This window comes from Gastrolobium bilobum, unplaced genomic scaffold (assembly GCF_033153095.1).
Source record: "Gastrolobium bilobum isolate Gb01-03AN ecotype WA unplaced genomic scaffold, APGP_CSIRO_Gbil_v1 utg61060, whole genome shotgun sequence".
Classification (NCBI taxonomy): domain Eukaryota; kingdom Viridiplantae; phylum Streptophyta; class Magnoliopsida; order Fabales; family Fabaceae; genus Gastrolobium; species Gastrolobium bilobum.
In genome coordinates this window covers 18,713-35,756 of record NW_026898671.1, presented here as the reverse complement: position 1 = coordinate 35,756, position 17,044 = coordinate 18,713, and the positions used below count along the sequence as shown (strand labels likewise).

The 17,044-nt window shown below is 33.2% G+C and overlaps 2 protein-coding genes across 4 annotated transcripts; one reads left to right on the top strand and one right to left on the bottom strand.

Moving 5' to 3' along the window:
• Positions 1-4,855: 4,855 nt before the first annotated feature.
• LOC133318181 (protein FAR1-RELATED SEQUENCE 5-like) lies at positions 4,856-9,297 on the top strand. The gene is made up of 4 exons (XM_061520156.1): positions 4,856-5,155; positions 5,985-6,093; positions 6,874-7,978; positions 8,059-9,297. The coding sequence occupies exons 2-4, from the start codon at positions 6,086-6,088 to the stop codon at positions 9,295-9,297; spliced, it is 2,352 nt and encodes a 783-aa protein (XP_061376140.1). The 5' UTR covers positions 4,856-5,155; positions 5,985-6,085.
• A 422-nt stretch (positions 9,298-9,719) lies between these two features.
• LOC133318183 (putative E3 ubiquitin-protein ligase LIN) lies at positions 9,720-11,271 on the bottom strand. Of its 3 annotated transcripts, XM_061520163.1 has the most exons (5): positions 11,011-11,271; positions 10,572-10,694; positions 10,304-10,414; positions 10,165-10,231; positions 9,720-10,092 (listed from the first exon to the last, which is right to left on the bottom strand). In XM_061520163.1, the coding sequence occupies exons 1-5, from the start codon at positions 11,011-11,013 to the stop codon at positions 10,088-10,090; spliced, it is 309 nt and encodes a 102-aa protein (XP_061376147.1). In that variant the 5' UTR covers positions 11,014-11,271; the 3' UTR covers positions 9,720-10,087. The 3 variants fall into 3 exon arrangements, with proteins under 3 accessions (XP_061376147.1, XP_061376146.1, XP_061376145.1); XM_061520162.1 differs by having other exon boundaries at positions 9,720-10,231; XM_061520161.1 differs by lacking the exon at positions 10,165-10,231.
• Positions 11,272-17,044: the final 5,773 nt, after the last annotated feature.

The following is a 17,044-nucleotide window of genomic DNA, read 5'->3' as shown; positions in this document are numbered from 1 at the left end:
TCTTTGGATGTGTTTCTTTGAAATTTTATATATATATATATGGGAAATATAAATATTATATTATAGAAATGAGTTTTTTTTTTGTCCTGCAATCGTTTTTTAACTATATACTAAGGTATTACATAGTTAAAATATTAAAATTGCTGACGTGGAGTGAGAAAAAATAACTGTAATATTATAATTATATACTACCCTTAATATATACGAGGAAAAAGACTTCTTAAATTGTATTGAGAAGTCTTTTCTCTTATCACCTTCACTTCGATGTCTGTCTCGGTTACTTTTCTATTTTTTATATTTTTCTTTAAGGTTGACTCCACTCTTTTCTTTCAGTAGAAAAACTCCAATTTTTCATGAGAAGTTGCAAAGCTCCACTCTTTTCTCTCTCAGTAAAAAAAACTCCAACTTCTCATGTAACATGAGAAATGTAAGCCCACATATATATATGGGTTTATCATCTATCATTTAACATGATTACAAAAAGTTTTCTACACACACAACATTTTGTGGGGCCCGCAGTAAAAAAAAAAAAAAAAAATCGGCACGCAAAACGAATCTCTATAACATAACACTATCACTTTTCTTACAACATAATTTTTATAAAACCCTATATATATATATATATATATATATATATATATATATATATATATTAAGCATATTTGGATAAGCTTTAAAAAAAGTGGTACTTTAAAAGTACAATTACATCTTTGTTTTTTAGCAAGATTTGGTTCTTTTCAAACATTAAAAGTTTTATCTCATATATATATATATATATTGCTTCCTAATACGCTTAACAAATTTTTTTTTTTTTTTTCGGGTAATATACGCTTAACAATCTTAATATGACTTGTGGTTGCCCAACTTGCTTGAGATGGATTTACAATTTTATAAGGATTTAAACTAGGGAAAAGTTTAAAAACTTCAGTGTTACTGCTTTGAATCATTTATATCTTTATATATTTTTTTAATCATTTAACCCTTTATAATTTTTTCCATCCATTTCCTTTTTTAACATTGTTAGAAACTTAACTAAACATGCCTATTTACCCCTTTTAGAAAAAGATAATTAAAATGATAAAAAATCAAAAAAATAAGATCAAATATTATGAAAACTTAGAATACGTAATAAAAGAAAAAAAAAGATCAAATGTGTCTAAATAAAACAAAAGAATAAAGAAAAAAAATAGAAAAAATTAAAATCAAATATGTTAAAAATCTCAACAGTGATAGAAAAAACTAAAGTTAAAAAAAATAGTCTAAATAAAAAAATATTTATATATACTTAACCCAAAAAATAGAAGAAAAAATTAAGAAAAAATAAAATAAAAAATGGAACAAAAGAAATCACAATTATGAGTTTTCAATATATTTGATTTGATTTTTTCTTTTTTGTCCTTGATCTATTTTATTATTTTTTATTTAGATATATTTCGTCTTTTTTCTATTTTTATTTTTTACTTTTTGGTCTATTTTATTCTAATTTTCTTCTCTTTTTTGTAGCCTTGTGCCATCCTATTTACTAAAGACTTTTGTATGAAAACAATTTAAAAAAAGAGAGAAAATAAAATAGAGATATGAAAAAGACCAAACATATCTAAATAAAAAGAGTGACATAGTTTAAGGATAAAAAAGAAAAAAGAAAACCAAATATATATAAAATTCATATTTTTTTTGTTCTATTTTTTATCTTAATTTTTTCTTCTATTTTTTTATTCAGTATAATTTTTTTCATTTAGACTATTTTTTATTTTTTTCTGTCACTGTTGTAATTTTTAATCTATTTGGTCTTATTTTGTCTTCTATTTTTTTATCCTTATTCTATTTATTTATTTTGGTATGGTATTCTATTCTTTTATTTAGATACATTTGATTTTTTTTAGTCTTTTATTAAGTATTCTAAGTTTTTATAATATTTGGTGTTATTTTTTTTTTCTTTTATCATTTTATTTTCTTCTTCTTAGAAAGGTAAAATAGATATATTTAATCAAGTTTCTAATAGTGTTAAGGAGGAGGATGAAAAAAACCGTAGGAGGTTAAGTGATTAAAAAATAGCATAAAAGTGTAAATGATTCAAAATAATAACATAAGTTTGTTTTGAACTTTTTTCTTTAAACTATTGGTATTCAAGTAGTATTGAATTTGTTTTTCTTAACCACCTAATGTTAGGAGAGGTATTCCTAACAATAATAGCCCAATAATATTCTAATCAGATTAAATTAGTTTAAATAATAAAAAAAACTCATCCGATAAGAGGGAAAAATCTAATATATTATGGTAACAGATATATCTGACGAATAAGAATGTGTCACATTAGCTACAATTGTCCTAGAGAAAAAAATAATAATTTTTATACTTTATACTGTATACTACCGATAATACATAATGTAAAATATATAGTCATAGTACATAATGTAAAGTATATAGTCGCATTCAATTTTCGTTCCCATAAGAGAACATGGCATGAATATTATATTTTACTTAGTTATTAATAAAGTTAGCTGTATTAATTATTTGGTTCCTCTTGTGTCTTAACTATACCGGGGGCTTGTATCTCATTATATACATTAACTCAAGTTGTGTAACTAATTTTAGGATTGTGATTGATTATATATTGTATAAATTTAATTTAAATTATTCATAAGCGTAGGGTTGAGCTAGGGCGGATTTTGATTATTTTTTTCAAGGCAAGTGTGAATTTTTATTTTTTATTTTTGGTAAAAGGCAAGTGTGAATTTTTACTATATGAAAGTGTGGGATTGTTTAAGCAAAATATGTCCCTACTTATCACAATGCTTAGCCTATTTCTTAACGTAAAATACCTTCTATTTAAGAAAAAAATAATAATAAGATGGAGCTAAATTACCAAGATTCATTTTTTTTTTTTAAATTCTAGATTACATCTAGTGTATTACATCAAAAAGACTTTATAGTATACCTTTTTTTTTTCTTTTTATGCAAAATATTTGAAGAAAGAATTTTTTTATTTTAATGTTCAGTCATATCACAAGCCTTATGAGACATTTTAATTTTAATACATTAAAAAAATATAAATATATATTATATATGAAAAATTCAAAAAAATCAAACCACCAATCATTCAAAATATAATTAACATAATTCAACCAAATACATCCACAAATCAATATTCACAAACTAATCAAAGTATCAAACTATCAAAGTATAAAATAGATATTCCAATGGAGTTAACGAAAAGTTATATCATCAAACTCAGACCCTTCTTGTCCTTCTCATGCACTTACAACACTATGTGAAAGGAGATCTCTTACCCAATAAAGAATAGCGGAGAAGAGGCGGCAACAGGACAAATTAACAGTGGGGAGAGAAAAACCAACACGGTGGAGGAGATCACCTGAACAGGGAGACTTGGCCTGGGTCTGGGAGAGAAGATCGGAAAAGAAGAAGAAGAACGATTCATATTTTAGATCCACTTCTAAATCTAGGCAGTTGTGAATTTTTTTTTTTACACATCAAACGACGTCATTTTGTGTTAATTTTTTTTTATCAAAAAAATACAGTTACCCCTTTGACCCCTCTAACCCAGGAGTCACGAGTTCAAACAGAGAGTTTCAGGGGTTAGAGAAGTCAACGTGCAAGTAAGTTCTAACTACTACCCCAAACTCTCAGAGAGAGAGGTCAGTGACCCGAAAGGGTCAACCCTGGAGCGGGGTTTTAAAACACTAGAGTTAACTTTCATGGTCAAATAATCAAATACTAATATTCGAAATAGTATCTTCAAAGTCTGTCTAACTATGTCTATCCTATTACAATCATGAAATTATATCTTATTATTTCTTTTTTTTTTTTCGGTATGCATATCTTATTATTTCTAGTGATACACCGCTTTTGTGTTTTGCCCGCAAAACAATTTTTTTTAATGTGATCTTGGTTCTATTCATTTAACATTGGAATCATGTCACTAGGGTTAAAAAAAATATTTTTCTCTACATAAATATATATTTAATGTCAAGTTGTATGTAATCTCCCAAATAATAATAATAATAAATTATAAATTAGTAATAATAATAATAATGTATATATATATATATATATATATATATATATATATATATATATATATATATATATATATATATATAATTAGGACTAATGATAAATTATGATTAATTGAATTATTAATTGATTGGTCATTTATGCAGTAATATTTGATTGGATTACGATGAGTCAACAAACTTTATTTGATTAAATATGATGAGTCAATTATGAGGCAGCCTTGAGTTAGCAAATAAGTCAGCGATATTCTGAGCCACAAAAACATTAAGAAGAAAAGGAAATAATTGTACGAAACCGATATCTGAGCCCAGAACTCCAACTATAAATAAAGACCTAACCTAACCAAATCAAATCACTTCTAATTGTCAACATTTATCCTCTTCTACTCTTTCTTCTTTCAATTTTTCTTTTTCTTTTTCTTTTGGCTACAAACCGGCCTTCTCTTCCCAAATCATTTTTCTTCTAGAAGTTAGTTATATATTTGGTATATGTAACCCTAATCCCTAGGTATTTGTAGGTTATCTTTTGTATGAATTTTTGTTTGTAATCCTAATTCGTAGAGAGTCATGTGGTAATTTGATATGAATCTTGTTTGATGTAATCCCGATGTTTAGGGCACCATTGATTTGTTTTATATAAAATTATGGGATAGGATATTGTGACACCCAAGTGATATTACACCCATGTGATACCCAGTCAATCTCACCGTTAAATTAAGTTTTTGATCTAACGATCCAGATTTAATCCTTATATACACCCTCACTTCCCCTTCTCTCTGATCATACTCTCTCTTTTCCCTTCTCTCTCATCAAACTCTCTCTCTTCCCTTCTCTCTTCCCTTTCTCTCTGATCCACCGCCGCCGCCGCGCCTCCCCCTCTGATCCACCGCTGCCGCCGCCGCCGCCCATAGCCGCCGTCGTCGCGCTGCCCGACTCCACCTCAGTCATCCCGCGCCGCCCACTCCACCGCCTTGCCGCTGCCGTTCCAAACTTGTGGAGCGAATCAGAGATGGTCACGTACAGCTGAATTTTCTCTCCCAAATTTGATGGTCACGTGTGTGTATTAAAACTATTTTGTCTTTACAGGAATGTGATTATCTCAGGGTACCAAAACTGGAAAGGTACATTGACAATTTTATTTTCTTTTGAAATTTCATTTTGATTGGTCATAACCATCAATATGGGTGATGAGGTCAGGTTAAAGTTTCATTTGCTCACGTGAAGTATTGTCAGATTCACCTTTGAAATTCCTGATTTTAGTTTGTGTAAATTTGATATATAGTACTAAATGCCTTTTAGGAAGAAAGACAAAGCGTATATGCGTAGACAGTAGCTTGATATTTGTATTGAACCCTCTATAATGTTGTGCAACGAAGATTCAAATTGGCTTTATGACTCAGCTTTTTCTTTCTTCTTTTTTATGAATAAATTTGTTGACAACTTTTAAATGGCTTATGCAATTGCGGGAGGACCCAGCTCAGAAAATACCAAACCTAGGGCATGGAAAAAATATGAATGAGAAGTTACAAACTCAAGAGAAGAATGCCAAGCTTAAATTAAGGAGAGCTGAATCCATTTTAAGAGTTGTTTTGAAATTATTGCATGATCTTCTCTATAGACTATACCTTTATTAGGAAAGTTCTTCAATTATCACATGCAAAATAGTTCACAATTGGAGATTATGAAGCCTGCATAAACTAGAGAGACAATGATCTAGATAGAAAACCCAGTTACCGTGGATGGATGTGAGTAGCACCTCACATCAAAGCCTTATTATTTTAGTGAAATTTGGCATTGCAATGAAATTTTTCTGTTTTGAGAATTGGTTTCTTAAAATATTCTGTTATAAGAAAAAGAAATTAGAAAGAAACGATTTTTTCTGAAATTGATTTTTTCCTCCAGTTTCTGCATTGCCTCCTAATTATACCAATTTTTGCTTCTCTTTGACAGAAATTTTGTGCATCTGGTAAAGTAAGTCTGACCTTTCTGTGAAAATTTTCAAGGTGCACTTCAGCCTTGCTGAGAACAGCCGGTGTCTTTGCTGAAACTGCATGGGCAGGTGCTGCATATTATTTTCTGTTATACATGCTTGCTAGTCATATAAGTTTTTCTTTTTATTTTTTGTTTGTGATGTTTAATTCTGTTGGTCTTTGCTGCCTTGCTATTTTGAACTAAAATACGACCTCACTAGTTATGCTATTATTCTTGCTATCTAGCTTTATGGTGCATCAACTTTGCCAATAATTTATTTTTGGTTTTCTTACTTTATAAACTTTAATTTCCGCCGCCTAAAGAACATGGGTACAATGCCTTCATTAAAAATATGGAAGAGTAGTAGTGGCATGGAATGTTGAACCGTGTGGTTGTGATCATTATGAGTTATGGTCAACATTATAAAGAATAATAGTTGGAATACTCAGTGGCTGAGAGGTTGATTCTAACTTCTATTTATTTATGATACCTTGTTTCTTGGCTCATTCTTCTTTTCATAGGCATCATTTGCCAAAAGCCATTACTTACAATGCAATAAGGGAAAGAGTTCTCACAATGACAAAATGCAGTAGCGTCAAGTTTTTAAATTTTATTGTTTATAAGCATTGTCACTGACTCAAGTTGTATAGTCGGTAGCTCTTATCTACAAAAGCCATAGCTGAATTTGGTATGTGCTATTTCTATTGAATAGAGATATAAATTCAAGTATTAAGAACTTACTCATTTCTTGAAGCTTTTGTATCACGGGCAAACATCTTGTAGGATAGCAATTTTCCTTCTAATTTTTGCAAAAGCTAGTTTACCTTGCTTACACTGAACACATGATTTCTTGGTTTTAAATTTTTAGGTATATTATGGATGACCATTCGGACTACAATGACTTAAATGATGAAATTAGGAATGACATGCCTGGTGAATTGGGAGATGACTTATTGAATATGGATGATGATCCAATAGATTACATCAACTTCAGTGATGATGAAATTATAGAAGAGATGCCTACTCATTTAGGAGATGACATATCGAATGATTTAATTGATAACATTCCAAATGTCGTTCCCTTGACACCGACAAAGAATTCTAATATTTTTATTGAGGTTGGAATGGAATTTTCCGAACAAAAGGGTGTAGTGGACTTGTATACAGCATATAGCAAGGTAAAAGGTTTCAGAATTCGAATACGAACAAGGAGGGACAACTTCGTCAAGCTAGTTTGTGCTAGACAGGGTCATCCACCAAAAAAAAATGATAAAGATGTTGCTCAAGTTTGTCAGACCAAATTAAAGAAGACATCATCATTACGAATTGGGTGTGAAGCTAGTGTAAATGCTTATAAGAGTGTAAACACAAAAATGTGGAGAATTACACTATTTGACGACAACCATAATCATGATCTTGTGACTCCAAAGAGTGTTCGTTATCTCAGATCACACAGAAAAATGTCTAATGCTGCAAGATCGTTGATTGAACACTTTAGTGATGCAAGCTTGCCCACAGGAAAAGTGGCTACCATCTTCAAAGGCGATGAGTTATCATTTGATAGTCGAGATTGTTATAACCATCTAAAAAGTGTGAGGAGAAGAATATATAACACAGGAGATGCACAAGCTCTGTTAAACTATTGTGCTAAACAACAATCATTGAATCCAAATTTCTTTTATTCCATTAAATGTGACGATGAAGATCGCATGGAAAGCTTTTTTTGGATTGATGCAAGGTCCAGGAAAGCTTATGAGCTTTTTGGTGATGTCATCACATTTGACACGACATATAGAACTAATAAGTATTCAATGCCATTTGGACCTTTTGTTGGTGTAAATAATCATTTACAGTCAATCTTGTTCGGATGTGCTTTATTGAAAGACGAAACAGAAGATACTTTTATTTGGCTATTTAAGGAATGGCTTCGAGGAATGAATGGGAAACATCCGGGCGCTATAATTACTGATCAGGTATAATCATTTTAAGTACATAATTTCAATTGTTTCATTTATTAATTATTGTATTCTTACATATGTCATTGAATTTATAGGACATGTCAATTACCAATGCAGTATCCAAAGTTTTCCCAAACAGCAAGCATCGATTTTGTATGTGGCACATCACAAAAAAATTTCCAGAAAAATTGTCTTATGTCTATCAGCAACATGCCACATTTAAGAGCGATTTCAATAACTGTATCCATACAAAAAAGAGCACTCAAGATTTTGAAGACAAATGGCAACGTATTCTTGATAACTATGGTCTTCATGAGAATGAGTGGTTGCAGTCACTTTATTCAATTAAAGCGTCTTGGATACCAATCTTTAACAGATCCATTTTCTTTGCTGGTATGAACACCACTCAGCATAATGAAAGCATCAATTCATTCTTTGATGGTTTTGTTACATCTGGCACAACCTTAAAGGAATTTGTAGAAAAATATAATCAAGCAGTAGATGCTCGTTATGATTCATTCAAAAAACAAGACTTTGAATCTAGGCACAAAGAAAGGCGTTTAACATTGAATATGCCATTGGAAGAACATGCAGCTAAGATTTATACGCGTGCAATTTTCACAAAGTTTAGTGATGTGCTTTCTCATAATTTTCGTCTGTCTAAGGAGAAAATTGGAGATGATGCTGAGTGGGTTACTTATCGAGTTTTTAATAGGAAAGAGAAGGATTATTCTGCAACTGTGAAGATGAAGTTGGAAAATAAAGAAGCAAGATGTTCTTGTCAGTATTTTGAGTTCATGGGAATCCCATGTGAGCATATTATTTCTATTTTTTTGGTTGAAAATGTTGAGCAGATCCCTGAACATATGATTTTGCGACGCTGGAGCAAAGAAAAAAATGATATAATTAGTACAAATAAATACATTTGTAATTTTGATGGAGAGGGACTCCTTCGCGGCTTTGAAATACGCTCTAGAGTTTCAAAACTTATTGAGCTTGCAGATAGGTCCAACGAAGCAGCTAGATTCGCTTGTGATGGTCTTGATTCTCTCACTGAATCTTTAGAAAAATTTCCAAGACCTGATGATAGTATTGGTCTTGAGGATTTTGATTCACATTACTTGAGTTCTCAAGCTGAAGAGTCATCTATGATGAGATTGAATGATCCCAACATTTCACAAACGAAAGGTCGAAAACGGGAGTCACACAATATCTCACAGGGACGTAGAATTCATAGTTGGATTGAAGAAGCATCAAAGAATACTGATATTTGTGGAAATTGCAAGAAACGAGGACATAATAAGCGTACATGTAGAGAGAAAAATTTACATTGACTTTAGTTTTTTTATTTTTATTTTGGGTTACATGACATTTGCTACATGATTATCATTTAATTTATTATTTCTTTTAGTTGCTATAAGACATATTGTATCATTGAACAATATTTTTTGTAATTTGGTTTATTCTTGTATTGAGTTTTTTATATTAGTGGCCATGTTTCTTTTTAATAATGTCAATTCACTGTCAAAGTCACCACTCACTCACTATGGAAGGAAGCCTGAGAAAAACCTTGAAATTGAATGATCGTATCCCTGCTCCTAGTATCCTACGGTTTCTTTATTAGGTGTAGGTGGCATGTGTACTTGCAGTTTTTATATGGAAACTAAAAGAATAAAAATATGAAAGGAAATAATTATAAAAATATTGCAAGAAGGAGAAAAAGACGCAATTTTCAATACATTGAAACAATGTGTACGATATAAATTTTTATATCAGCATCCTTTTCAACCGAATTAGATAAACAGGACAAAAATATGCCTCAAAAAATACAACAATAGCTTCTTATAAACAACAATCATAAAATACAAAAAAATACAACAATTCCTTTCCCTTGTACAACAAAAAGTTTCATCAAGCAGGAGGTTCAGTAGTATTTTAACTACTGCACACCAATCATGGTCCACAGAGAACTCCATGGCTTGATTTTTGGCTTTAATTTTTCCATTCCCTTAAATGTCTTGATCAGTATCACTTAATTCCAGTAAAGGCTCAAGTACACAGATTTCAGAGCAAACATCCTCCTCCACAAATGAAAGAAAAAAGCTGCTGCTCAAACCCTGGTCCTCAATCTGACATATTTAAGAAAAACACAAAATATAAAGATCAGCTACATAATGCTACAACTGAATTGATGGGCTTACTTTGCTTCCTCCAACTCCTTGTACGTGCTTTGATTTCTATTTCCCGGTTGTATGGTGTGGAATACTCCTAAAATAAAGCATCATGTCATGCTTGTATTTTATTGGTACCAGAATGCATGTCAAGCAACAAAATACTAACCTGTATGCTTGAATCTGTGCAACCAATGTATAACTTTCTCTGAGCCACTGCCATGCACTTTGCTTCCTTACCTTTGATAATATCTCCTATCACTCTTGATTCTTTAATTAGCTGCAAATGGTAAAAAATATAAATAATTCTATTGAACTAATCAAAACTGTGGTCAACTTCAGTATAACTAGATAATAGAGAAGACTTGGTGGTACATATGTGTGTGACTTTGTTTTAAAGTTTCAGTGCTACATGTCACAAATCATTGAAGAATCACCTTTATTCCCTGGCTTTCAGTAATTGCAAAAATTGTTTCATCATGTGCCCGTAAATGATGAATTGGTTCCTTCAAGACTATTACTTCAACATATTCCATCTTTTTCTGGATCATTTTCCACACCTAGTTTATGTATGTAATTGTAAGATAATCAGTTCATTTTTGCTATTAGAAATATTGTTAGAGAATAGAAAGTGGTGGCCATGGAAGAAGTTTAACCTTACAAGCAAGATGATTTATATATCATCTTCAATGAAAATTTGCAAGTGAAACAAAAACAATTTCTTCAAGTTATCACAACAAAATGCTATTCATATTTCACAGTATTGATAACCCCTAAATATTTACAGCAACTTTTACAAGAGAAATTTGGCAGTGTGGGTCAGATGTTCAAAATATAACGAACTGAAATGGGAAAAAAAAGGGTTTTGATTTTTACCATGTAATGATATGGGGTTTGGGAGAGAAGAGAGTGAGAGGAAAACACTTGTGTTGAGATCGGATCTGGAAATCTATGATTCGCTGCACAAGTTTGGAACGGCAGCGGCAAGGCGGTGGAGTGGGCGGCTCAGGATGACGAAGGTGGAGTCGGGCGGCGCGACGACGGCGACTATGGGCGGCGGCGGCGGCGGCGGATCAGAGAGAAAGGGAAGAGAGAAGGGAAGAGAGAGAGTTTGATGAGAGAGAAGGGAAAAGAGAGAGTATGATCAGAGAGAAAGGGGAGCGAGAAGGGGAAATGAGGGTGTATATAAGGATTAAATCTGGATCGTTAGATCAAAAACCTAATTTAACGGTGAGATTGACTGGGTGTCACATGGGTGTAACATCACTGGGGTGTCACAATATCCTATCCCTAAAATTATTATATGGAATTTATTGGGTGTTTCCTAATCCTTTAGGTTTAATAGATTGATTTTAGGGTTTTATATCTTTCTTGTCACTGCAAAAAAATTTTATACAACAACACTAGGATACGGTTCCATATCCTGATGTGCTTTTAAAAAAAAGAGCAAGTGGGACCCACTTGCTTGTGTCTGCTGCACCCAATAAAGTTTTGTAGTCACTACAGAGATGCGAAGCCCTTAATTTTATATGATATTTTGTTTAATGTTGCTATCTTGACCTTTAGGAAATAATATATTAGTTTTATATGAAGTTTATTATATATAATCCTAACCTTTAGTTAGTCATAGGGTAATTATTTATGAATATTATTGGGAACTTTATTGGGTTTTAACCCTTAGAAAATAACATGATTAATTATATAATTATTTTAGGAATAATCTTAATGTTTTGATGGTGATAAGTGGAGAAGATAGATAACGAATTATATATAGTATAAATTTTACTTTTGATAAAACGACGGAAAATTGATTATGTGCGATATGAATCTTATTGAATAATCATGTAAATTATGGTTTTGATACCCTAGAATTAATGAGTAATTGATATGACGATTGGATTTGAGTTTTACTCTGATAGATGCTAGATATTTGAATTATGATATTGATTTGGAAATTATACTCACTACTAGAAAATTCACAATCAGCAAGGAAAAAATTCCCTTGCAAAACAGCCTAATTCCCTTGCAAAAACTGTCTGCGACGGAATTTGCGAGGGAACACCGTCCCTCGCTAAAACCCTCGTCGCAAATAGATTTGCAAGGGAAATTTGTCATATGAAAATTCCCTCGCAAATTGCTACGGAAAAGTTCCCTTGCAAAAAAGTAAATTTCCCTTGCAAATAACAGACCTATCTACAGTGTTTTACCATCGCAGATTGCGACAAAAATATCGAGTATAATTTCCCTTGCAAACTTCCGTAGCAGAATTTGCAAGGGGTGTATTAAATTTCCGTTGCAAAATTTGCAAGGGAACATTTTGATTTTCCCTCGCAAAATGCTACAAATTTTGTCTCGCAAAATGCTACGAAATTTTGCAAGGGAAAATTTTGATTTTCCCTCGCAAAATGCTACAAATTTTGCAAGGGAATTTTAAAAATTTCCGCCACAAATTCTGGAATTAAAATAAAAAAAAATGTATTAAACTTTTCTTAATTTTCCTGTAAACAACAAGGATACCAAATGAACATAAATACATAAATTGAGCAACAGAAATCCAAAAAAATACTGGATAAACAATTAAATTAAAATTAAATAGTATATCAACAAAAGTGAACAACAACAACCATCAAATCTACAACTAAAATGTCTCTAAAGTTCTAAACAAAATAAAACATACAAAAAATATCTGATATATCTCTGAAGTCCTAAAAGAAGTAAAACATACAAACAACAACTAGTATGCCTCTAAAGTCCTAGCAAAGTCATCATCATCATCAGGGTCATCATCCGGCGCCGGTCCCTTCGACTTGTTGCAGTTGGCTTCCTTGTCCTGCATTAAAAGTCGGAGTTGTTCCTGCATTTGTTTCATAATGTCAGCTTGCTGCTTCATAAAGTCTGCTTGCTGAGTTAGCTGCTCTGTCGTAGCATGCAATTGCTCCTGCATCTGGGAGTGGGACACCCTCATCCTCTTAAGCTCATCTGCAAATACATTATTATAAAACAGTAAGTTAAATGTTTAAAATAAAATATTAATAGAATATAGATTAAAAATATAAAAGAATTAACAGCGAGGGAAATTGTAAAATTTCAGTTGCAATTTTCAGATCCTAGATTTTGCAAGGGAGCTTCCGTCGCCAATTTTTTCCCTCGCTGTTTCCATCGCAGAATTATGATTCTTGCGAGGGATTAAATTTCCCTTGCAAATTGCGAGGGAATTGCGACCGAACTGCAAGGGATTCTGCGACGGAAATGTAGTAACGGAAATCATACCTATTTTCCCTCGCAATTGTTTTTCCCTTGCAAATTTCGTCGGAGCTGGCAAGGGAATTTTTTCCTCGCAAATTTCCCTTGCTATTTGCTACTTTTCCAGTAGTGACTCTTAGTTAAATTGATGTGGAAATTATGAAAATTATTTGAGAAAACTTTTCAATTATGAGAATTATGACACGATTGAATTGATTGTGTGTGATTGTAATAAATAATGGTGGGAAGATAGCTTTGGGATGGTACGGTACCTCCTAAAGTGATGAACACAACCTTTGGACTTTATGCCTTTGATATTATATGATGTGACAATGATGTTTCCATTCTTCCCAAAGTGGTATCTGAGAATAGGGTTTTCTGGGGTACTAGTAGCAACTTTGGGAAGATGTGTTCCTATTAGGATTTATATTTTGATATAGCCAATTTTGATTATACCTGGCTGACAACAGGGTTTCCTGGGTCACGGGGTAGACTGTCAATAGGTTATTCGGGTCTACCATGATTCTATTCCCATTAAATAAAATTAATAAAGAAAATGTATAATATCTGATTCAATTATTATGTGATTATTATATTTGAGTTATATAAATTGTGTTTTGATTAGGATTACCAGTTTTGCTGACTGTTAATGTTTATTTGGATGCAATGATCCTTCGGGAGAGCAGATTTTCAATAAGCCAAGTTGCAAAGGATGGGGCTAACAGTGGGCTGTGAGGATAATGACTTAAAGATTTATAGCTAGCTCTAGAGTTTAATTATTATTTTTATTTATTTATGCGTAAGACATGCTTCTTTCAGTTTAACTTTAATTGTTGGTTTTATTTTAATGTAATAAAGTTAGCCTTGTACTTGTTCCTGTACAGGTGCGGCGGTAATATTTTTCCAAATTTGTTTTAGATTAGCTTTCACAATAGTTATAAGATCTTAATAAATAATTAAATGTTATTTTTTTTTTTGAAAATTTCTCTATTATAGGAATATTTTATTGTTGTTAAAATTATTAGAAATTTGGAGGTGTTACATTGTATCTTACTAAACAACAAACATTTGAATTATGCTTTAGTTTAAAAAAAAAATGTTTTAGTGGTGAGGAGTTTCTCCCTTTTAACTAAAGTCCATCATTGTTTGAACCATGTAACGCCTGGCCACTTTAAGAATCAATGACTATCCCCACATACTAACACGAGACTTTTCAGTGTGCTTTTTTCTCACTCGCACACTTCCTATGAAAACTTCCCTAGAGGTCACCCATCCCAAAATTGCTCCAAGTCAAGCACGCTTAACTATGGAGTTCTTCCGTTCCGGGCTACCGAAATATAGATGCATCGTGTTAGCATAGGTAGTACCAATTAATTCTTATAAGCTATCCCAAACTGTGCAGTCTTATACCTGCACAGCCTTTGGAATCCCTCTCTTTCGGGTGTCGATTCGATTCATTCATGCATGTACCCCCCGCTGGAAGCCTGTCAAGAGTCGCTCCTTGTCCGTGCCTCTTTGCACCGGCGATCACTCCTCGCTCTCATCAGCGCTCGGGATGTTACATGCCCACCAGCTTCCGCCTGGTTCGTCCTCGAACCACACCGTACTGGAAGAGAGGCCCTGCTCTGATACCACTTGTAATGCCTGACCGCTTCAAGAATCAATGACTATCCCCACATACTAACACGAGACTTTTCAGTGTGCTTTTTTCTCACTCGCACACTTCCTAGGAAAACTTCCCAGAAGGTCACTCATCCCAGAATTGCTCCAAGTCAAGCACGCTTAACTATGGAGTTCTTCCGTTCCGGGCTACCGAAAAGTAGATGCATCTTGTTAGCATAGGTAGTACCAATTAATTCTTATAAGCTATCCCAAACTGTGCAGTTTTATACTTGCACAGCCTTTGGAATCCCTCCCTTTCGGGTGTCGATTCAATTCATTCATGCATGTAACCCCCGCTGGAAGCTTGTCAGGAGCCGCTCCTTGTCTGTTATAATAGCCCATCTTAATTAATTAGTAAATCAAGTGTAATTAATTAATTAAACATGTTTTAGTGAGTGAAATTAAGTATAAGGCTTAATTAAATGAATCTGAGTCACTTTGTAGTTAAAAAGTGTACTCAGTGAAAATTAAGGGGTATAAATGGGTACTGGCAAAAGTACCCAAAATATAAAAATAAAAATAGTAATATTCCTAGAATAATATTCCAGACTTTTGGGTAAAGTTTGGTAATTATTGGAGTTGAATAGATAGACGAACCAATACCCGCTTAAAGCCACTTAACCTATGTTAAGTGACTAAAAGCCAAAAGAATCCCCATTTTCCCCCCATTGCCGTCGACTGCAACAGAAAGGAGAAGAGAAGAGAGGGAGAAGAGAGGGAAGAAGAAAAGGGAAAGAGAGAGAGAGAGAGCAAATCCCAACGGTTTTGGGTGATTCAAAAGCCTAAATCGCTTAGAATCTCGCCCTCTTTCATAATCCTAGATTTGTTTTGAGTGGGGAGCATTGTGGAGAGAGATATTACCTCTCAAAAATTCGGCCCTTTGGTGAAAATTGGGGTTTTGAGAGTTTCTACCTCCATTGAAGCTTGAGGAGCCATCAATCCTTGGTTGTGTGACCATTGGTGGTAAGATTCTAACCCTTGAACCTCATGATTCCTTGAAATTTGCATGAGTTAGGGTTTGTGAATAGTAAATTGGGATTTTTATGAAATGTAGTTGAATTAGCTATGTTCTAGGAAGAATGGAACTTAGAGCATGTTATGGAAAATGCTAGGAATGTCATTTAATCGGTGGAAATGAGCCTAGATAGTCATTTGATAATTGTTCATAATATTGGAAAATTCATGCTTGGATTGGTTAGTATTCTAGCATGTTGAACAATTAGTGAGTTGAATGATTGATTGGATCCTTGTGATGTCTAGGATTGAGACATTTGGACCAACCGTGAGTGATCAACCATTGGAGCAAGCTATGGAGCTTGAATAGCTCATTGGAATTGGTAAGCTCATACTTGGGTTGTGCTTTGAATTGAGTAATTGATGGTTGATTGTGAAATACTCTTGGATGCAATGTGTTGATTGCATTACACCATGTGTAGGTGTATGTTTGTAAAAGTTGATTGCTGAAACTGTTGGTGAAGAACAAAGGTCGACTGAAGCATTGAGGTAAGCCTTCGGACCTTGGGTGTAATTCCCTTGACTGTTCTACCAAGCCCTGAAAGGGTGGAGGTTGTGATTGTGTATATAAATGCAATAAAATAGTGTAATGCTTTGTTATACGTATGTGTATGCATTTGGTGTGGCATAGGATGGTGTTTCCCTATGTTGGTATGTGGCATGACGATGCGTAAATCATACTTGGTAGTTAGCTGGCCAGTAGGACTATTTGCATCTGAGTTTCCTTAGGACAGCTTGAGAGCTCGAGGGATTTCTCCTGGAGATGTATTGCACTTTGCATAGATATGTATTTACTGCATTATTATTGTTATTGCTATTACACTGATATGGAACTGTGGGGTGGAGAGATGCTCCAAGGACCCCTGGTTTACTGGATATATTCGTATATCTCACCCCGTGTTGTGGGGACCCCCTTTCAGGTAAGGATGCTGCAGGAGCCTCTGGTGGCAAGTGGCCATACCTAGATTATGCGTGAAATATGGCACTTCTT